This window comes from Haliotis asinina, chromosome 11, assembly GCF_037392515.1.
Source record: "Haliotis asinina isolate JCU_RB_2024 chromosome 11, JCU_Hal_asi_v2, whole genome shotgun sequence".
Taxonomy (NCBI): Eukaryota; Metazoa; Mollusca; class Gastropoda; order Lepetellida; family Haliotidae; genus Haliotis; species Haliotis asinina.
The window spans coordinates 18796672-18820410 of NC_090290.1; the positions used below are offsets into that span (position 1 = coordinate 18796672).

A 23739-nucleotide genomic window follows, 5' to 3' on the forward strand; every position below is an offset into this window, starting at 1 on the left:
ACATCCACAAAGCTTTCGTAAAGTTACGACTTGTCGTATAGCTCTCTATAGTCTAACCGATGACGTATTTACGTCTTGGGCGTAGCCCTACGAATGCTTTGTGGAACGGGATACACGGTGACGTTGTACATACTGGTCGTACAAGGCGAACAAAGCTATTTAAGGGGGTTGTATATCCCATATCTCTTTATAGGCGTTTGTTGTGTAATACAAGCTAAAAGTGATCGGAAAGGGGCACTGCATCAAAGGGAAGTAACTCCTTCCTGTATGAATTGAACGAAGCTTGTGTAAAAGAATACACCTAAAACACCTTATATTTGGTAGTTTGTTTTGTCACATAGTGTAGAATTTATATTGCAGAAAGAGACTTAAACTCTATTAGACCTAGATATTTTGCAAGACAATTGTGGGGATATTTTAAAAAGAAAAGCTCTTCTCATATGCATTAAGACGCAGAACAGCGTGAGAGTATTGTTTGTGGTGGGGAGATCAGAAGAGGCCTTCTTATTGTCCACTGGCTAACTGTAGCAAATAGGGTTGCTCAACAGAGGGACTCCAGGGCTCCAGATAATTGTTCAAGCATGTCTGTGTATGTATGTATGAGTAATTGTATGTTTTGAGAAGTAACTAGCATTTTGTGTACTCCCACTAGTTTAAAGAATTGAGTACTTTTACACAGAGTTTCTTATCCTTATTGGGTAAATACATAAATACAAATACTTACATTACTACATTTAGCATGACTACATTTATATGTTCTAACGTCTTATGGATAACAGGATCGGGTGCTTAGGCCCACTGACTTGGTTGACAGTTGTTGTTCACTGGCAACGAGCGTTCTCCGAGGGCACATGAACCCATTCCCCCCAGGGGGCCAGTGAACAACGTATGTATCTTACCGAACATCCAATGTTAATTTTGAACAGTTTGAAGCATGGGTGTCGGATCGTACACTTCAGCCAACCTGTGTGAATCAAACGATTCAAATCTTGCATCTTGCTGTTTTTGACGATATTGGCTTAGGAAAATCGCCTCGGTGTAATTCCCATTTTTAAAATTCACAGGGACTACATTGGAATTTATCGGTATGTGAGGGAAATCTTTCCTAGCCGTCGCTAAATTTTGCAGACGACACCAGAAAAATTAATTTAGAGTTATCTCCCTTCCATCGATTTGCACTTGCAAAACATCGGTAATTTCCGTGCATCATGCGTGATTCAATAGTACTCGAGATGAAGAAGTACTGCCACGAAGTACTGAATGCGGGTTACATTGCAGTGTACCTCGCCTGTAAGCGGGGTACATTGAAAGTAATGGAAGGGCGCTTAGCCAGTCAGAAAACGACATTTATGTATAGGTAAGATAATATAAGTTGTTTACTGGTCACGAGTGGGGCATGGGATGTACCCTTCGATGTTTGTATATGTTGCAATGTACCTCGCTCTTAGGTGAGGTACATTGAAAATAATAGCCAATCAGAGAGCGACATTCATGTGGGAGGTAAGATAAATGTCATCGCATCCCTTTTGCGTAGATCGATGTTCATGCTGTTGACACCTGGATTCTCTGGCTTTAGTTATTTCATAATGGTGCTCGTTATGTCTACAAACAAGTAGTATAATAAACATAGGTTTGAAACCCTGTCTTGCCCTCCTTGGTTGTTGTAGGTACCGTCCTCATATGATTGTAAACCTTTCCGGAGCACTGTTTATGACGTAAGCCACATGGGTACAGTGTGTGAAGCACATTTCTGGTGTCTTCCACCGTGATGTTGTTTCTAATATTGCTAAAAGCAGCTAAAACTAAACTCAGCAGATAGAGTAATCGTAACTCCCATTCTCTAATATAACCTGAGAATGGTCATAGTACCAAGATCACTTTGTTAAGATGGGACCAGGATCCATATCTTAGCCATGCTCTTAGCACCATAATGCTTGACGGCCAGTGTTGAAGAATTGGAGTTAGAATCACCTTTGTGCTAAGATCAGTTTGTGAAGATGGGCCCAGGATCCATGCCACAAAGTGTTCTTAGTGAAATGATGGTGGCCAGTTTTGAAGTTTGGGATTTACGATCATGTTTGTGCCAAGATCACTTTGTAAAACTGAGCTCAGGGCCCCACATCACAGAGCAATGGTAAAGCCAAAGATCCCGGAACCTTTCTCATAGCATTCATACCTACTATACTGTAACATTGACTTTCAATAGTCATAGCGCTACGAGAACTTTGTAAAACTGGGCCCAGGTTCTTAGAATGTACCGTTAAGTTCAATGTTGAATTAACACAACTGTAAAATTTAACTTTAAACAATTTTCACCGGTTCAGAAATGATAAAACTCATTGTTAAATTAACCCTTTTTGCTCATGATGTCACATTGACTCGTCTGTGATCATGCTGTTACATGATAAAACTCAACGTGTCTCATGATAGATATGTAATAAATGTATGGCGGTGGTATATGCAATTTGTAAATGTGCATTCTCATGAAAGACGTTTTATTATGTTTTATGAGTTTTATGCGATGTGTGCACACACATGAAGGGAATGGACACAGAAAAATAATTCACTGCGTTCAGAGGGACACAGCGGAAAATATTATTCACTGCACCAACAAGACATCTATGATTTAGTTATGTGTTTGTTTGTTTGTTTTAGGGCAGTTTCGTGCGTTGTTTCATCCATCAGTCAACATGATTGATCATTCAACCTACGCTCTAAAGAAATTATCAAAATGTTCAGTTATCCACACTGTCGCTTCATAAAACCCTCATATTGTTTGCAAAAACTTTAAAACTAACAAATGGTGGTCCCAAACACCTTATGTTTGTGAGTTGAGGTAGACTTTGTGATATTGGGTTGTGTTCGTTTTTTTTGGTTATTTTTGCCCTGAGTAGAAGGTCACAGGTCAGAAATCAGACCTGCATGAATGATGGCCACACCTTGGCATTGTATCGGCTGACGATTTCGTGACATTAATGTTAGTCATGCCTGTCGTATCATTGTTAGAATCATTAAATTCGTCATCATGATTATGCAGATTAGAGTTGACCAAAGGTCGTTTATGATGTTTTAGCTGTACTGATAGTTAAACACAGTGAATATGTATAAAGGAAAGGCAGACATAATATCACTCAGGAAGACGATGTGGCCTTTTGAGGTGGCAGTCTCCATAATTCAGCGTTTGAATATATATGTATCAATCATTTTCAGTCTTTAAACATTGTTTATCCTCAAGAGAGACTCATTTCATGTATTCATAGTATATATGAGTCTGTTTCATTTTGTTTAGAAAACAAAATGAAAAGGCGAATGAGTGAAGAGCTTATGGAATGGAGTTTCATCCAAAATTATTTGCTGCACATTTAATTGATTTTACCAGTAATAAAATATTTGTAGTTTGACATTTTGTCTGTACGATTAGTTATGAATCATTAAACTGCTTGGTGGATATACACTTTTAGTTAACAAAGTTTTATGTAAATTGGTTACTTTCGCTGTACGTTTTTCCAAATATTAAGGGTGGCACGTTGGTGTAAGGATGATCGTCTTTATCGGGTGACAAAATAGGTTTCGGACGGTTATTGTAACTTTACTGCACAAATAGCAGTCAGTGGCTTGACTCATACCTAAGACTGTAAGTGTCACATCCTCGATATCTCCAGGGCGTACGTCTCCATAAAGCATTTACGGCTCGGCCCGATATATGTATTATCTCTCTCGGCGGGCTTTTATCCAATCCGGTGTCTGTACTGGGAAATTGAGCGAACAAGCCACAACTCACTTTCGCTTTTTGAATTATCTAACCGATTAAACTTGGCAACAAAAACCATGCGGAGGTTGTCTGAATTAGGCAGAAGGAGTTCTTGCATATATTTTTTTCATAATTTCGGACCTATCAATTTGTCTGCGACCGCTATCTTTGTTGACACTAGCAAACTCAGATGTAACGGCGGATTTGCTGATTAGCTGATGCCGAGCCGGCAAAAGGAGTTACCAGTGGATGCATCCAGGGCATAGTGGAGATTCATCGAGGATGTAAGTGTTATAGCAACATGGATAATTTAAATTAAAATGAGTTCTATTTTGCATAGCTTGCTGGGACTAAATTGTTGCAGCAACGGGGGCCAAGATTGTTTGGGAGGGTCCTCCTCAAAGGGTGGCAAGATTGGGTGGGTTCTTGTTTAAGCTGGTAAGGTGTGGAGGATCCCCCTTTAAGGGTGGCAAAGTGGGGAGAGTCCCCCTTTAAGGGTGGCAAGGTGGGAGGGTCCTTCTTTAAGGGTGGCAAAAGTGGTAAGATTTCCTCGTCGCTGTTTGGTCACAAAGATATTACGCTGGTTGAATGAAGAGTGTGATCCACTATACTTAGTTTTTTCTTGTAAAATATGTTTTTTATACCATTGTTAAAGGTCACATGCAACCAAAAAATCAAAAATAAATAAAACACAGTCATCACTTATTCATGATAGATAAAATGCATTCCTGGTTAAGAAAAGTAAAATACAAACAAATAAACAGAATGTTAAGCCTATAATCGCAAATCAAAAATGCATTTAGCAGACAGGCAAGCTGACATATAGAATAAACCAGACAGTGAGTTTTCTCTGTGTCTTCTTATCACAATCAACATGTTTTTATTTTTTTCTTATGTAACGTGTAGATTATTTGCTTGTTTGTATACATAACCAAGTTTAAACTACTGCTCACAGCGTCACTCTACGGCCAAGAATACTGTTTCAAGCTCCGCGGGCCTATTCACTGCGCATGCGTTATGAGCGCAGCGCAGCATAGCTGTTGAAACCTCATTTCAGTGAATCGTTTGAACTCTGATTTCACGGGCTTTTTTCATTGCGTTTTTTTTCCAACTTTATAGGATGAATTGGCATTTTTGTTGATTAGTTTCTGTAAGTCCATACCGAAAGGTACCAGAATCTGCAAAGTTGTGTTTTACGTTGCATGTGACCTTTAAGATCAGATGAATTTCTTGAATGTCTGGCCTTGCCCCACAAAGGGATCTCAGTACATTGTAAGGCCCTTATTAATACTGAAGTTACGGATTACGTCCCTTTGGTGGCGAAAAAGATCGTTATTTCACCGTGACGTAGCTGGAATATTTCTAAACGCGGCGTAAAACCTATTGTAAACCAAAAGTCACTGTGTTCTGTAATCTGGTTGAAAAACATGATCAAATAATCTTTTATTCCCGCAAACTGCAAGACTGTTCGCTGCGTAGAAACATCGCAAGCAATTGTGTTGTGTCATCAACAGCGGTGACGTCATTCAAAACATATTGTGACGTAAAGTTAGAATGACGTCACATATAAGCAACTCCAGATGCTACCATGTGAACTAGCTGCAACGGCGAGCTGATGACACTTCACTGCTGTATCCCTACTCGATGTAAACGAGTCTAGACAGTAACACCCTTTGCTTTACTTTTTGGTAAACCAACAACCAAGTGTTATTGAGTATTTGAAGCACGGGAATACATCTGGAACCGACGGCGCCACCCGGAGTTGCAAATGAAATATTCCACGAGACGATGATTATCTCCTAAATATCTCCTACATAGGACTAATCATTCTGTTACGTTGAACTTACTATCTTCCATACTTACCAGTATCTCCAACGTAGGACTTACAATCTCCTACAAAGTACTTAATATACTATCCCCAAAAAGAAACGCATATGCAGTTTGTATTTTAACAAATAAATATACTTTTTTGTTTTTTAAAATTTACCTATTTTGTTCAAAATTTCGTCAAAATATGTAACAAAGGTGTCATAACATGAGTTTACACAATGGCACAAGTAAAAAAATCGATTTTACCTGAAAATGTTGATTTTGATGAGATTTCTTACAATGATTAGAAAGGCATCGCCACTGCGCAACAAATCACCTTCCGTTGAGCATTCACGGTCTCGCAATAAAAATCAAGATTACTTTCAGAAATTGGCATTCGTTTTGAAGGAGTATCAAAGTGAAATCACTACGTCACGTCTTGACTCTGCAACACGGAACATTGCCATAGAAAACTGCATCCTGGCGATTACCAATCTTCTCTTGCTGTTGCGTCTGAATGTTTGTCTGAGCAGGTCTTTGCAACCAAACAGGTATAACAAATGACCGTCCCCATACAGGCAGGTCTCGAGTTACTACTGCAGCACAAGATCGGTATATCCGGGTACTACAGTTGCGTGATCGCACTGCCACAGCAGCCAGGGTGCCGGGACTTCAGATGCTATCCGGCCAAACCGTACGGAATAGGTTAAAAGAGATTGGTCTGAGAGCCAGGAAACCCGATGTCGGGGTCGTGCTACATCGTCACCATCGCGCTCAGCGTCTCCGTTATCAAACAGTATCCACTTGGTTGTATAGACATTACCTTCCTCTAAACTGTTGTAAGATTTCATGCATCAAAGTCTGTTTGTGGACGAGTTATATATGTTGGAAAATACAACATTTTCGCAACAGATTTTTCGTCCATGCTTTTGTTTTTAGGGAAGTATACCTCTGTGTTAGTGTATGAGTTCGTGGGTGAATATGAATATCCAAAACTCCATAACTGCTTACGCACGCACGCACGCACGCACGCACGCACGCACGCACTAACAATGTATAGTAACACTGCGCTTATGTCTAGAATATTCACTTGCATATCTACTATCTAACGTCCTGCATGACCAAACATTTCTTAACTTAATAACCGAACCTTAAAAAGGATACATGAAGTATACATGAAGTACTACTAAGGAAAATGTCCTACGTAGGAGATATTAAGTCCAACGTAGGAGATATTAAGTCCTGCATAGGAGATAATATGTCCTACGTAGGTGTGTTATATTGATCTTCGGCAACCATGACTGTAGTTAGAGGCGACTGACATTATTGGTTGGGCAGGCTCGCTGACTGGGCTGGTGCCTGTAATCTTTACTCATATAGATGGTTTTGGTTGTTTGTTTGTTGTTAAATGCCGCAGTCGTGAATATTCCAGCTGTATGATGTGTAACAAATGAGCGTGGACCAGAAAATCCAGCGATCAACGTCATGAGCGTCGATCCACCCATGAGCTATGATGACGTGTCAACCAAGCGAGCCTGCATGTAGGCAATGCTGATGGCAGATAATCTGGCTTTGGTCAGTGTGAGAAACGGCCAGTGTCTTTGGGCCAGAGTAGGCAAAATGCTAGACAGATGCTTAGCCTCCAAAATATATCTCTGATTGGAACGAATAATTCAGCTGAAACTGAAAAGGAGCCAGTGTTGGACAAAATGGAAAATACTATGATTGAGGGACGGCGAGAGAGGCCTTCAAGTGACGATAACCTGATAAAGAACTGACACAAATGACGCATTGAACAGATTGGCAATGTACGGGTTTGGTTTATAAATTACAAATGATAGTAATGAACATATTGGTGAGTATTGGGAGACTTTCACATAAGCGGATCAAAGTTTATGAAATGACCATTAAAACTCTCGGGCAAAAAAACCCAAACAAACACAACAAACAATGAAATCCCCCTCCTTCTCCAATTACCCCTTTTCTCAAGAGTGTGCACCTTTCGCAAAAAGCTGTATCTGTCTCAGTTGCAGGAACGCTTTCGCCCGTTACACCCTCCACCCCAATGCCTACCTAAAGTCTTTTATTAAATCATGTGTCCCCCCGCGGCTCTAACTTTTAATCGAAAATAACAAGGATTTTTAACTGGGATTTCTAAAATAAATTATAACTAATATCATTTTTTTAATTTTCAGAGGAATACCTTTTATGGATGACGCCGTTATTGCAATAGATGCCACCATCTGTCGTTGGCGTAAATGCGTAGATGCGTAGATACACCATGCACGTGATACCGGCGTTAACAACTAAACCGAAACGTCGCAATAAAGAAGTCGTCGAACCATATAAAGTGTTCCCTCTTTACCAGCTTCTAACTGCCACTTAAAGAAGCAATATCGTTTTGATTTAGAAATAAACGAATATCGTAAAGCACCTGTTCGCACGATGTACTCGAAAGATTCTTTGTCATTCTCACGATAAGGTAGAGAAGGCCCCACCCAAAGAAGTCACATGACCTAGACTCCAGGTGCTAAGTCACATCAAGGTAATCACGTGACCTTGCCTGTATGCTAAATTGGCTGTTTTTCACTGGTGACGTTCTTGCTATCCAAGAGGAGCTATGATGAAGTCGTTCGCAGTCGTAACGTTGGTGTGCCTCGTAGTCGCAGCCGAGAGCTTCATCCTGGATGGTGGACCGGCTCACGCTTCCTGCAAAGTCGACTGGTGAGTTGGTAATTTTCATGGTGTTTAGTAATGACTGGGTTTAGCTTCATGCTGCCTTAGGCCGTATATTGGGAATTGACTGTACACATTGCGTCCTTATCTTGTAAAGAGAACAGGGCCAAACGAACGAATTCTTCGAATAATCTGTTGCACGTCAAGGAAACCATAAAGACCGTTCATAAACCATACGGACTATTCAAACGATTTAATCTCACCTCAAACACAAATATCGCACCGTGGCGACTTTATTAAGACAATAACTGCGGGAAAAACGGGAAGATGAACAGGAACTTATGATGTTCGTTTATAGGAAACGAGACTTTTCATAGTTCGGTACGAAACTACGGTTCGAGTGCTTGTCAAGTCAGTGTGCAGAAACATGCTAGTATAACTCTTTATTTCCTTTACCTTTGTGAGTGAAAGAGTTTAGTTTAGTTTTACGTCGCTTTTAGCGATATACCAGCAACATCACGGCGGGGGTCACCAGAAATGGGCTTCATACATTGTGTCCATGTATGGAATAGAACCCGGGTCTTCAGCGTGACGAGCGAATGCTTTAGCATCTAGGGTACCCCAACGCCTCTCTATACCAAGGTAAAACTGAATATGCAGGGTCTTCCATTTTTAGTTTTACGCCGCACTTAGCAACATCATAGCAATGGGTAACCACAAAAATAGTAACGTCGGAGAGAGAGAGAGAGAGAGAGAGAGAGAGAGAGAGAGAGAGAGAGAGAGAGAGGTACTAATTATCTAAAAGTGTTTTTCTTTGAGAGCATACATATCTGTATCATTTCATAGTACATGTACTTTAGTACTGTAGAATTGTACTGTATGACAATAATAAGTTATGAATTGTTTATCATGAATTTAAGTCTGCATGTTTTTTTCACCAATCTTAATTTGGGGAATATTCGTGAGTACTGCGTGCCGCAAGTGGAGAACATCTTCAGAAACGGACTATAAAAATTTGGCGCATGCGGACATGTCAGCTCGCTACCGTTCATTCAAGAATTGAACGGTTCACTGGCCTATTCTTATCTCAATTCACAATCATAAAAATATGAGAGTTACATGGATGTCTCCATTTCAGTTTTAGATATATTCAGTTCAATTCAAGATGTCTTTAAAACAATTAAGAGATCAGTAAGTCCTCAATACATTTACTCTATCTGAGATATCTTTAATTCATTTAAAGATATCTCTAATGCAGTTCAAGATATCTACAATTCTTATAAGATATCATTGATATGATTCAACATATCCTTAATTCAGTTCGTGAAATCATGAATTATATTGAGATATCTATAGTTATCTCAATTCGAGATATCTTCAAGTCAATTCAAAATAGCTTTAAAACAATTGCAAATATCTTTAATTTCTTAATAAAAGTGAAAATGGCTTGCCATAAAACAGAGAGAGAGAGATGGAGACAGAGAGGAAGAGAGAGAGAGAAGAGAGAGCTAGAGACAGATATACTGATGATGATGATGATGATAATGATGACGATGACGATGTACACTGTGTCACTTTTCCACATATTCCAGGACCTTTTCGATGAAGTGCAGTGATATAAATGCTGCTATCTTGAAACAGATCGAGGCATGGAAGGGCACCTCCGGCTGCCCTACTTCTGGAGAAAAGTGCCTCTACAAGGTGAGTGACGTAATATCAACGTTATATATGCAGGGTTGCCACCCTTATAGGTACTAGGATTGTGTGAACCTACATTCGCCCCGATTGAACTGCTCATTCGTAACCACTCGCCTCTTCCGTATCCTTCAAGACGATATACTCTGTGTGTTCGGGGAAAATACGAGCTTTCACGAACATGATTTGCTTTGTTACGGCCTCATTCGTCAAGACTCGCCCCTTTCCGTAACCTCCAAGAAGACTCGTCCCGAACTCGATGCTTGTTATGCGCGGAAATATGACCGATCAGAAAGAGCGTAATGGATGCGGTGCTTTGAAAATAATCCCGACTGCTTAAATCGTTTATGCTATTGTTTTAAAAAAAAATCATGAAAAACATGTCTTATTTAACGTAATAAGAACGTAGCTAACAGAATTGTGCTGTCTGATTAGTTCATAGTGAAAAAAATAATATAATGAAATTGAGCCCTGAGACTCTCTTCATTTTCAGCCTGAAGCTAAGGAAATTTAGACTTGCCACATTTTCTAGACTTGCGTGGGCTCTCTTGGATATATTTGCTTCAGGGTCTGCAAGACAGACTACTGTCTGATGTGAAGATGTAGATAAGAGTCATGTGACTAACGGTGAGAGATTCAAATACACGCACGTGTGTTTGTTGACATGGTGATTCCTCGGTTATTTCAAAATTGTGCGGCGTCATAGCAAACAAATTACATCGTATAGCAAACACATTAGATGCTCCTTGTTAACCAGCGTTAGAAATATTAACGTCGGTCCTCAGGCCCGAAGCCAAATGAAAAAGACTCGGGCAGACAGCCTTTGTTTTCTGTAGGTCCTTATGGCCGAAGGTTTTTCCATTCCAAATAACTGAGAGTACATCATTCAGTAATTTCTAGTTTTTATCTCGATCAGCAGCTGTTGTCTGTAACTGAAACGGCTATCGTTTTCGAGGAAGAAATTTTGACATTTTGTTGTTTGCTGTGAATAACTTACGTAGTAGCTAAAAGTTAGGGCCTACACTACACAGGGTCCTTTGGGTCTGGAGTTGTTCAGGTTTAAGAGCAAAGAACTGTTACTGAGCACCTCAATCGGAAAATATAAGTTAAATATTTAATTTCAGCTTATATCCAGCAGCGCCACACAGATCAAAGCTACACGAACCACCCGTGTTGATCACTATGTGGACGATTTGACCTTCACATTGAAACAGGAAGCCAGCACGTGCAAAGTTCATGTAAGTGCAGAGGTGAAGGTCGAATTATGATCACTTGTAAGGACTCAAGGGGTTGAAGGCAAGGGCAACCTTCCCAAATACACATATATCTTCACTGATAAGAGGTAAGGGTGCCTTCATTGGGATTTGCGAACTCGAAGCTCGTTTGCTGTTGCCATGCTATAGATATGGTGATTAAAGGTCAAAGGTCAAGGCATGATTACCGACCTTTTTGACCCGCATGAGAAATGACATTTTTATTTCTATTGCTATACTTTTCGTTATTGTAAGAAACAATCACGAGAGTACGTAGATTACGTTATAGTAAGTCAAACTGGCTTCAGGGAACTCTTTCTGAAATTTGAACACAATGAAGTCTTTGATCGAAGTTGATTCTCCGGAGAGGTTTAGATATCGATTTGTTGGTCCTGTTTTTTATTACAGTTAATTTATTTCTCTTATCCGTGCCCGCGTTTTGATTATGTCTGTAGTCCAGGCCTTCAGTTGTAATCGGTAATTTGAGTTAGTTTTTGACGCAAACTTTCCGTCGTGACGTTAGTGAAGTCGGCTGCCACTCTTGTTTACCGTGTTTCACTGCACAAATGTACATGAATGAAATGGATATGAATAATAAAGACTGAATGAGTTTAGTTTTAAGCCGCTTTTAGCAATATTCCAGCAATATCTTTCACATTCCTTATCTGCAGCTCTGTCTGCACATCTGTTAGGGTTAGGGTTAACCCTCAGAGGACACCCACGAGGATCCGGGTTAAAACTGATCTTTATCGCACCCCATGCTTGTCGTAAGAGGAGTCTTATGGGATCGGGTGACCAGGTTCGTTGACTTTGTTGACCCGTGTCATCGAATCCCAGTTGCTTAGATCGATGCTCATGCTGTTGGTCACTGGATTGTCCTGTCCAGAGACAGTTATTTATAGACCTCCGCCATGTACCTGTAATCTTGCTGAGTGCGGCGTAAAAGTAAACTCACGCTTATTTCAAGGATATGTTTTCGTCCACGTGTTTAAGGTCAATAGAAGTGGATTTATGGCTTCGCTCTCTGAATAACATCTCATGTCTGATTGTTGCCAGGGATACAGCAGATCGGAGACATGGTACGCCGTCCTCGACTTCGGCACCAACTACTGCAACTTGTTCAATCTCCTGGATGGTGAGCCCTTTTTCCCCGATTCTAGGCTGGCAATATCTTATTCTCTAAGTTATTCTCTATGTTATTCTCTGTTTAATGTTATTCTCTTGTCGTGTCTGTTAAAGTCGCTTTGTGTTCAAATTAGAAGGGTGAATGATTAAATTACTCGAAATAAGGAAATAGTGAATAAAACATAAATAAGACACATCGTCATGAAACCTCTGTACCCTTCAGAGTCGGACACCTGAGGTGTCGAATTGTCGGTCTGACATCCATGAAGATCTTCAGCAACCCATGCTTGTCGTAACATGCCTGGTCCAGACTCGAATATCTGGAATATTGCCGAGTGCAGCGTTAAAAAAAACTACATCACAGTGTGAATATATCATCAATCATAAAACATGAATATAAAATGCATAATGATATCTATTTTTACAGGAGCGGGGCTGGTGAAGACGGCTGGATACAGTGAGACGACAAGTGACAGGATTTGTACACAGTACAGCTCCCGGGATTGCAGCGTTCATTAAAGAAGCCATCCTCTGAGATAATACTGTTTTATTTGTTAATATGCAAGTGGTAGCCATCGAGGGCCCATTTCGAGCGCTGCATGATTGCCGCACTCGTACATATATCTTAAGTGTAAAGTATTCAGGTCACGTGATACTTTACGTCTGTCATCCTTGGGCATTGTTTGATGGCTTTCTTTGAAGGGTCAGTGGAAAACCCCATCACATATCATAATGTATCTCGCATTGTACAATACAAAAACATTGCATTTTGTTGTCACTATTGGCAAACTAAAGTGACCTACAAAAGAAAATATACACCTTGTCGGGGATGGGGGTGGGGCAAATATACTGAAAAGATTATTACTTAAAAGTCACACGCACTGCTCACGTGTTGGACATGCAAGCCATACTTTTGTGCATTAATGCATTAGCTGGATGCCTGCCACATTTTTGTAGAACTTAATAAAATTATATATTACCAGGGATCATACAGATACTGTCTATTAATCACATCATGTAGTCAGGTTCAATTTATTAATATGTACTTACAGACAGACAGATTGTTTATTTGTATATGTGGCCCATGGCCAATAGTACATCTGTAAAAATCCTAACAATGCATATATGCGCTACCTGTTATCTCGTATGTTGTAGTTACATGTACATGTTACATGTACATGATAAATCCCTACACTTTCATTTGTAATTTATATTACTTTCTCTTAACCTAAGTATGTGGTACAGCACAAGAGCTGCCTTAAACAATAGCTAACCTTAAACAATAGTACTTACTTAATGTATGGTTGTTTCTATATGGACGAGGGTCTTAGCGGGTAAAGCATTCACTCTCCACCTCAACGTCGCCGGTTCGATTCCCCATATGTTAGTATAACATCCGAAAACCCACATTCGTTGCACCCAGTTGCGATATTTCTGACTTAATGTTAAAGACGCCATATAACTCTATAGACCTGGGGACCGTTTCACGGAGCGTTTGTAACGTTTCGACCTATCGTATCTCTGTACTTTAGCATTAGCTTACGAATGACGTAGCGCTACGAACGTTTTGTTGATCGGTATCCAGGATGACGTTGTATAAAATAATTGTGCAAGGCGATCAAAGTTAATTAAGGGGGCTGTATTATCCCATACCTGAACGGGTACGTACGACAATCGTAGCACAAAGACTGCTCAGCTCAAAGACAACCAGAGTATATGCTGTAAACGATACGGTAAGATATATTCTATGAACGCACAACGAACAGAAAGTATAGTCTAGCCTGGGCTAGAGGTTGAGACTATGAACACCACAGGATCCACATTGTCGACAGGGCTTCGAACCCCAAGAGAGAAAAAGTGAGTGAGTTTAGTTTCACGCCGCAGTCAGCAATATTCCAGATCTATGGGGCGGTCTGTAAATAATCAAGTCTGGGGCAGACAATCCAGTGATCAACATCGTGAACATCAATCTACGCAATCGGGATACGATGACATGTGTCAGCGAGCTTGACCACCCTACCCCGTTAGCCGCCACTTACGACAAGCATGGGTTATTGAAGATCAATTCTAACCCGTATCTTCCCTGAAATCAAGGCATGATTGCAAATTCCCTTCCCAGAAAAAGTCAGTTTGTCAAGAAAGTGTAACACGAATAATAGAAGCGTGAGTTGAGAGGTATGTGTCGGGGTAGGATAAGATGTAAGTGTCGGGGTAGGATACGAGGTAGGATAAGATGTAAGTGTCGGGGTAGGATACGAGTGTGTGATTGAATAAGTTTAGTTTTACGCAGCTTTTCGCAATATTTCAGCAAATTTACAGTGGGGGAAACCAGAAATGGGCTTGACACATTGCACCCATGTGGGGAATCGAACCCGGGCCTCAGCAATATTAGCTGTTCGAAGAGATTGCATTGTCTAGGTACTTCGTGTTGTCCCTTGCATGTGAGCAATGGAAAGAAACCACGTACATAATACAACGACAGGCTGCATGATTGACGACATGGGCATTAGGCTAAAGTGAGATTTCTAACATCGATGACTAACCACCGGATTTTACACAGGAAATTCGAACCTGTAATAAAGTGTTCACAAGTCGCACATTAATTTTCTCCGCTGAAACGGCGAGTTTCGTGGATAATCCACAGCATTATGTTTCTTCTCGTCTCTGTGTCAGCTTTGGTGCTAGTTGAAAACAGATTTCAACAAAGTGCCTAATATAATATACTGAACATCATTGAAAACGCACCACCTGTAAATTTTGAAATAAGGCAATAGAATCTTTTGGAAATGGAAAATTAATGGTGGGAATTTTGATAATAACACACTAGATCGTAAATAACGCTCTACAGTAAAAAACGGATCGTTCGAACACATCATCGAACACATCACATGAAAACAACAAAATTCATGCACATCACACACGAAGGGCACAAAGTGCATGCAGAAAGCATGCTGTTCAGGGGTATAAATGACCTTCGACACAAAACCGTTCTCATTTTCGCAGTACTTTCGTAAGTAAGGTTTTTTCGCCATGCCAAGATTGTCACCAGAGGAACGAGAACAGGCCTTGGGTATGTTGCAGGTCGGCGCTTCAAGCAGAAACATTGCACGACGATTTGGGTGTCATCATTCGACCATTCTGAGGCTTGCTAACAGATACCAACAAACAGGAACCAGCAGGGACCGGCAACGCCCAGGTCAGGCACGTGTTACCACCCCTCGTCAAGATCGAGACATTGTACGGCGCCATATTCGGGATCGAACCTTGCCCACTGCCAGAACCGCCAACGCTGTCCAGGGTCGACGTGGTTTGATCAGCGCTTCCACCGTCCGACGCCGTCTCCGTGCGGCAGGGTTACGTTGTCGACGCCCTTACGTTGGACCCATCCTGACTGACAGGCATCGCCGTGAACGCCGACAATGCAGCATTATGGTGTGGGGAGGGATAAGTTATCACCACAGAACCGCTCTGATTGTTTGTCGTGGCAGAGTGAATGCCGTTTACTACCGTGACAACATTCTTCAGAACAACGTCGTTCCCTTCTTTCACCAGCATCAAGATCTGCACACATTTCAACATGACAATGCACGAGCCCACACTGCACGTGTTTCGATACAGTATCTGGCTAACAACAACATTCCTCTACTTCATTGGCCTGCATTGTCACCAGATTTGTCACCCATCGAACACTTGTGGGATTACATCGGCCAACGCCTCGCACGTCGTCCGCAGATCAACAATCTTGGGGAACTCGACAATGCCTTGCAGCAAGAGTGGAATGCAGTGCCTCAGGACTTTATTCAGAGACTTATCCGTTCAATGAGGAGACGTTGCACAGCTTGTGTTGCTGCTAACGGGGGTCATACACGCTACTGACTTTCCATTTTGACCCCATCTTTATTTCATTGTCAGCTGCATTAAATCTTCACTGTTTTGCTTGATTGTTTTTTGCTTCTTTTCTTTATCAAACATTGGTCTACACAAATATGTAAAATTTACATAGATTGCTCACTTCTGCTCTTAGAAATCCACAATTTTAGGGGTGGTGCGTTTTCAATGATGTTCAGTATATATATCTGGTATATACCGACGTTCATGAATCATACTTACTTCCTTCTCACTAAACATGACATGTAATCCAATGACATATATGCGTGTACATAAAAATCCGGTGTAAAGGTGAGAGTCATGTGACCAGTCTCGGGCGATCATGTGACTTACCTGTCTACTTTTTCCATTGGAAAGTAAAGAGATTGCACACGAGGACGAGGAGTACGATAGATAAAATCTCGCAGTGAGTGTACAATGTTTCTTCTTTTTCTTCCGGTTTTTTTTGTTTTGTTTTTTGTTTCCTTATTTGGTCGTGATGAGGTATGGAGGTAATGCTGGTACAACAACTATTTGTAATGATGGAATTGCATTGTCGCACTCAGTTGACAGTCCTCGTCACTTTTGAAAAAAATGTTCCCGAGAAACATTTAATTTTTTGTATGCAGGCTTAGTTGACATTATTTGTAAGAAGGTGGTGGTGGTAGAATTACAATCACAGACTGTTGGAAGGCCTACGGCGCACTGTCTGACCTGCATGGGTTATACCGATAGCACTGTGAACCAACCATTCGGAAAACTTCAAAGGTAATTGTATTCACTAATACTATATCGGCATTAATTATGTGGAACCAAAATAAGTAATTTGATTTCATGTTTTCAATTATTTCCAGGCACAAGTTTACACCTTACTGTCAATGAGTGTAAGTGAACAAATCGAATAGAGACCATTATATGAACTGTTTGTATGATTGACTTTGTAGTTCAAATATGTTTTCGTTGCTTCGATTAATTTCTCGTTACTTAAAGTTTCTGCTCCGAGCAAGATGACATCCTCATAGTCACACATACCATACACCCTACAATGAAGGCCACATTTCAATTGCATGGGTGTAACCGGTACAGCCACATTTCCAATTAATGGATTACCGTAACCGGTAAAATAGCGTCCCCACTTTAATTGACACTGAATCAATCTTGTTTGTCTATAACACTGCACAAAATGACTATTACTCAAATTTACTAATGTTAGAAAATGTGCGAGTCATCCGGTGGCCATATGAACGTTCGAAATCTGCTTATCACCTGGCTTTCAGATTTACTCACTCTTATAGCAGTGTTAAAGTAAACTAACAATCATCTCTGCATTTACATGTATTTCAAAGGGGTGTAAATCTGGGCATTGCTGTCATTTAGTTTCCAGCATGTGTAATATACGTAAATGTTGTGATTGTAGGACAGGCATATCAATACATTTGAAATCTCGTATGACCTGGGTTAGGTTTGTCATATATTCAGTACACGCGTACGTGGTTGGTAGTGGGTAAAAAGTTTATAACAAGACTGACACTGCTTTAACATGTATTTCAATGGTTCTGCAATATAACGGTCACATCGTGTTCGTTGGCGCGTCCGACTATGTCAATATGTAATGAGATAATTAGGAACACTGGTGAAGTGATACCCATGATTGAATACCGCTGTTAACGCCCGTACCTTCCTTGACATACACTTCTGTTTAAAAGGTTCAAATGTTGGGTGTATTAGCCAGAGCGATATACTAGTATATGGTAGAGAGCGCGTGTGTGTGCTGGTGTGAGGGAGAGGGTGTGGGATGGGGAAGGCCTAGGGTAGGTTGCTGGCGATACGTCGGTGTTAGGATATTGATAAACCTTTCTGATGAGTAGGTTTTATCATTTATACTTTCTGCTAATGGAAATTGCATTGCAGTTTGAATACCTGACCTTTGGTACGCTTCTTATATGTGAGGAGACACTGCTTATGTGTTTATCATCATATGTTATTATTGTGTATAATATACCAATACTTTGTATTGACTCCGGGTGAACTCATTAATTGAAGAGGGGTGGATATCATGACTGAGCTAGTTAGTGTACTCATTGAGTCTACCTTACAGGTCTTTTGGGAGTGAACCGCAACTAAGAATTAACTAAGAAATGGTACTATATAGGAGATAACTTTGAGGTTTTGACTGAAGTCAATTTGGTGAAAAGGCATACCATTTTGGTATGAATATCAGTACAAATTGGTTTCCTTCCTGTCTCCGCATACAACACGTAATGGCGAGTACTTTTCTTTACGCGAATCAGTTTTCTTGAAAATATTAAATGAACAATTTCAATAACACTTACAGTTTCATATGGCCAGAGGTCGTATAACCATTTCTAAACCTAATGTTGGGCACATACCACAATTTTCAAGGGTACAGCTTAATTAAGCCTTATGCAACAAAAGCCTTGTTTTAAACAGTCTTTTGGGAGGTCGATACCGCCCGAAGCATATTTCCGAAATTATTCGTGATAACTGCATCAGACTTGGTACACATATCAAGCATGGTAGATAGGTTTGCCATTTGGGGTTTAAACCCAGATGTGAATCCTTTGCGGTTTCCACCCAAATGTGACAGGCTGTAGGTATGAGGATGTCATGTTGTTCGGAGCAGATTTCCTTAAACTATACATGCTAGCTTCATGAAATTTGGCACACATACCAAGCATGATTCATAGATGTGCCATTTGATGGTTATACCCAGATATGAAATTTATTTTTTGCTGTATCCATGGACACGTGACTTAGGCTGTCACTATGAGGATGTCAGATCTCCTGAACTTCACATGCTAAATTCATCACATTTGACCAAAACTTGAAGCAACGAAAAAAAAAACCCAACAACAGTTGAATTAATTTCCAAAGCAGAAACTCGAAAAAAACTATAAAATATTTCTGAAACTGAACTTTCGTATAGCTTTCCTGTTATACCCTAGGTGGACCTTTAAACGAATTCGCTGAAACTTTATGAATGCCCAAAAACAGGTCACACTAAAGTGTCACCAGATATGTGAAATATATGCCCAAATGTAAAAGCTAAATTTTTAGTTACATACAGATATAATATAATTGTTTTGAAACTACTAGCAATTTATAATTACTTTCCTAAAACTGTTGGAATCGCACATACAACAGGCCCGTGAGATAGTCAGAAATTCACTCAGTTGGACCAGTGAGAACCGTTATGTCAACAAACGCACATTCGTGTATTTGAAGCTCTCACCGTCAATCGCATGATTCTTATCAACAACTGCACGCTAGATAGCACAGTTGTGTTAGCTATATTTTTAGTACTTTCACATATTTTGCATGATTTTTTCAACAATAACATAATGCTATAAACTTAAGTAGCTGGGATTATTTTTACCACAGCACTGCCACCAATCCGCGCGTTCTGATTGGCTTGTCACATTTTCGCACATGCCAAGCATCAAAAGGGAATGAGTCTGTAAGAAATCGTTGTTGCGAGGCTCCTTTATGATAGTAATATGTCCTTTATATTGTAGGCATGTTTTTAGTTAAAACATAGTAGCACTGAAGCTAGTACACTACATATGCCTTTTAGATATTATCAAAAAAGATCTGCTTCACAGACATTTGAACAAAAGTATTCATTACCAGTTTATCTATAAAAGCAGGTGTAACAAGTTCTGTATTGTTTTAATAAGAAGCCTCCTTTGTCAATATTCACAGGATTTCAGGGCACAAATTATGACATTGGAGTGAGTTTGTTTTAGTATTCGTTCTTACAACAAGCATGGTTGAAGATAAATTCTATCCTGGATATTCAAGAGGCCAAATACACTGAAACCTAGGATGTGTACTTTATTTGTTATAAGTAGTTGTAACACCAACCCTTTGTGCATTATATTGGGATTACCCTACTGCTGATGACGTCATCTGCACGAGGATGACACCTCAGGAATGTGAGCGTTTGCCATCTTGCAATCAGATATGAAGATTGTTTCCAACCCTCATGCTATGTCTAAGAGTCAGGAAACCCCTACAACGAGCACATTACACATACCGACAATGAGGTTGTGAAGATTGCGGTAGTTGGTGCCGTAGTCCAAGTCAGCATACCAGGTTTCTGAGCTGCTCAAACCCTGGTAATAAACAGATCATGTTATAAATAATTCTGATGTTTGAATACAACACCTACCATTCACATTAATGTTATTTGATTTGCTAGTTTCAGATTGAAGTATAAGTCAGCTTCCACAGAGACTGATGTCAGGTATTGTTCATGCAATATCTTCAATCTAAACCTTATATCAAATATTGTCTTTGCCAGCATTCCAAGATTTAGTTGTTTTGTTCTGCGGTTAGCTTTATTCCAGCTATATGGCGGAGGTCTGTAAATAATCAAGCAGGGAGCAGACAGTCCAGTGATCAACAGCATGAGCATCAATCTACGCAAGTGGGATATAACAAATCAACTAAGCCAGCAAGCCTGACCAACCGATCCTGTTAGTCATAAAAAGTAAAACAAATGTATTAAAGCCAATTTGCTCTTATGCAGAAAATACTGTTTCTTGAAAGTGCTGATCCACTTTGCATTTTAGTTTCTCTCTCTTCCCCCCCCCTCCCCCCCCCCCCTCCCAATCCTTGGCCTTTTCACTTTTCCATCGACCATGTCGCTTAAACAATCTATCCGGTATGCCACTGTTGGCTGCTGCTGTAGCACCCCCAGCCCTTAAACTATACAGTCCATACTTGGAAATGTCAGGAACCGCGGAGCTAGTGCACCCAAAAATAAGTCGTAATCTTGTGTAAGATAGTGGCCTATTGATTTGCCTTAATCTATATCTGTCATTACACTTCAAAGGTGATCTAAATATATACTCAACAGAGTCATCCTCAATATCTGCTAGTTTCAAATAACCTTTCAACTGTCCCACAGGACAGAATTCGGAACCAATAGGTCTGATCTACGTATATTCAACAACTCCTCTGAGCGCAAAAAAACCACAATATGCAACAACAACCAATGTCACAATTCTACTGTCCTTTAAACATGCTTTACATCTAGATGATTGAGACAAAGCTCTCACATGGTCACTTGTAACAGGAGCTTTTTTAACAACTGACTGTGAGCGTCTTCGCCTACCCGCTTCTAAAACGTTTTTAACAAGACTGCTGTCTGTGGGGCTAGGTAAACCAAGAATGACGTGAGCATATCTAATACTGTAAAACGTTGTTACTATAGGGGAAATGCTTGAACTGTTCTGTGTAAGAGACAGCAGATACACTGCTCAATGCAAAGGCGGTATGGGGAAAGCAACAGACAACCCGTGTGACTGAGCCCAAACCTTAAAACGCTGAAAACCAGAAGCATACCCTCTAGAAGTGGAAGCTGCCCTTGCATCATCTATCTAATAGATCTGCTAAAGATGACACCTCATTCCTAAGACTTGCAGGCAGCTTACTGACATCATCATGGTACACACTATCAATAATATCTGAAACACAAGGAATACTATATGGATTAAATCATTCACTGTAGTCCACATGTAATGTTAACATTGGAAACTGCAAATATACAACACCAAACAATCCACCACCACAACGACTAGGCACATATGGCTCATTGACCACAGGGAGATGCAAGACATCTTTCAACGCCGATATGAACGCAGCATTCAGAAAAAGTAATGGCCAAAAGCTAGCCGAGTAGCACCTGGGAACAACCAATGTTCCCATAGCCTTGCATCTACGCATGTGCTTCAATACCCTAGCTACCAAGTAGACTGGGGGAACAATCCAGTTTATCTCTGCACTCCAATCGGCAGTGAATGTATCAACAGACCCACACCCCGGATTCCAGTAACGAGAATCAAAACGTTTAACTTTCTTGTTATAGTACGAAGCGAACCTATCAACTGTATGGGTACCCCATTTGTCATCAATCCATTCATACAACTCGTCAGGAACACCCCAATCGTCCGTATCAATTATCTTACTGAGGAAATCGGACCGTTCATTCTCTTCACGAGGAATCCATTCCACCTCACACAGCACGCTATGATGCAAACAAAGCTGAAAGATATTAATGGCTACTACTTGTAAATACGTCTTCATGCTACCCTTCTGAATAACCGCGACTACATTCTGGTTATCTGTAAACCGCTTGACTGAGTGAGAACTTAGAAAACTAAGAACACTCTCGAGAACCATAGCTACAGCCTGCAGCTCCCTCCACATCGAACTCATCTTCATCTGCTCCTCCGACCTAACTCCATGAGACTCTGTACCTCCGAACGGTACACAGTGTCCCCCCGTACCCCGTACTACTACTACTAGGTGATAAATGTATCTTCTCACTCCACGACTGTGCATTCAAAATATCTACAGAGATGGCTCTGGTCATCAACTGGCTTACACTGCCAATAACTTGTTTCATAGCCCCAATCTGACCCACAGTGGAAGCTAATTTCCTCACAGGAATCCTGACACCTGAACAAGATAGCACACTACTGATAGTGCCTTTCAACTTTTGTATCTTCCGGTCAGGGATAGACAGCGTGAACAGAGAAGTATTCACACAAAAACCTAGCCACTGCAATTGCTGTGATGGAGACCATAAAGATTTTTCAGCTTTCGGAACAAAACCTGATTTAATTAAATCACTCTTAACTTTATTAGCTGCCACATCACACTTTTACACCATTGTGAACTCTCAGACATGATACCGTCATCCAAAAATGTGACAATGAGGATACCTTCATGTCTCCACATCTTGACCAACATATTTTGGTTAATATGTAAGGGGCAGACGTCAGTCCAAAAGGCAAAACTAAAAATTTATAGTACTTTCTACTCCATGGCCACTCCCATGAAAATCCAAGGTAATCCGTGTGCTCATGAAATATCTCCAAATGATGGTATGCAGAATGTATGTCAAATTTTACAATCCAGTCATTATGATTAATGTACATCAAAGCAGTTTTCCAGTCTTCATACTTTACTGACTGTTTGTATACATGTGTATTGACTACAGACAAATCCAAAATTAGTGTTTTCTTTCCAGAAGCTTGAATAGAAACAGATAAAGGATTCACAACACATGGAGGTTCAATACATTCCGCTACAAGATCTTTACGTAGCAAATCCGTAATAGCTTCACAAACAAAACTGGAATGAGTGATGGCCGATTTGTTATTTCTCAGTTCCATAGTTGGAGGCGTGGAGTAAAATGGAATTTTATATCCCGCTTCAATCACATCCAAAACAAAATCAGTAGCACCGATTTCCCGCCAAAATTCACAGCACATTCTAAGACGCCCTCTTACCCTAATCTCAGCACAACCCTGTTCATATTCGTAAAAGTCGTCAGTTAATAAGAAATGTTCACAATCACCGTGATTAGGCGTTGTTCCTTCTGTCTTCGATGGGCCTGCTGTCTCGCGGAGGTCTCCCGGTGACTGATGGACAATCTCTCCTCCAGTGTGTCGGGTCTCCGCACGCGAAGCACATGCCTCGTCGCTGAATGCAAAAGGACTGCTGGGAAGGAGAAGACAGACTGCTAATACC

General features: G+C 40.5%; 1 protein-coding gene across 1 annotated transcript; it reads left to right on the plus strand.

Moving 5' to 3' along the window:
- Positions 1 to 8097: 8097 nt before the first annotated feature.
- LOC137256295 (uncharacterized) lies at positions 8098 to 12846 on the plus strand. Its single transcript, XM_067794041.1, has 5 exons — positions 8098 to 8284; positions 9829 to 9937; positions 11056 to 11169; positions 12241 to 12319; positions 12737 to 12846. The coding sequence occupies exons 1-5, from the start codon at positions 8181 to 8183 to the stop codon at positions 12826 to 12828; spliced, it is 498 nt and encodes a 165-aa protein (XP_067650142.1). The 5' UTR covers positions 8098 to 8180; the 3' UTR covers positions 12829 to 12846.
- The last annotated feature ends 10893 nt before the right edge of the window (positions 12847 to 23739 follow it).

What these genes read in the sequence shown, in the direction of transcription:
- LOC137256295 (XM_067794041.1), top strand. Translation starts at nt 8,181, where the DNA reads ATGATGAAGTCGTTCGCAGTCGTAACGTTGGTGTGCCTCGTAGTCGCA. An exon ending in GAGAAAAGTGCCTCTACAAG is followed by an intron (nt 9,938 to 11,055) that starts GTGAGTGACGTA and finishes ATTTAATTTCAG; the next exon opens with CTTATATCCAGCAGCGCCAC. An exon ending in CCAGCACGTGCAAAGTTCAT is followed by an intron (nt 11,170 to 12,240) that starts GTAAGTGCAGAG and finishes GATTGTTGCCAG; the next exon opens with GGATACAGCAGATCGGAGAC.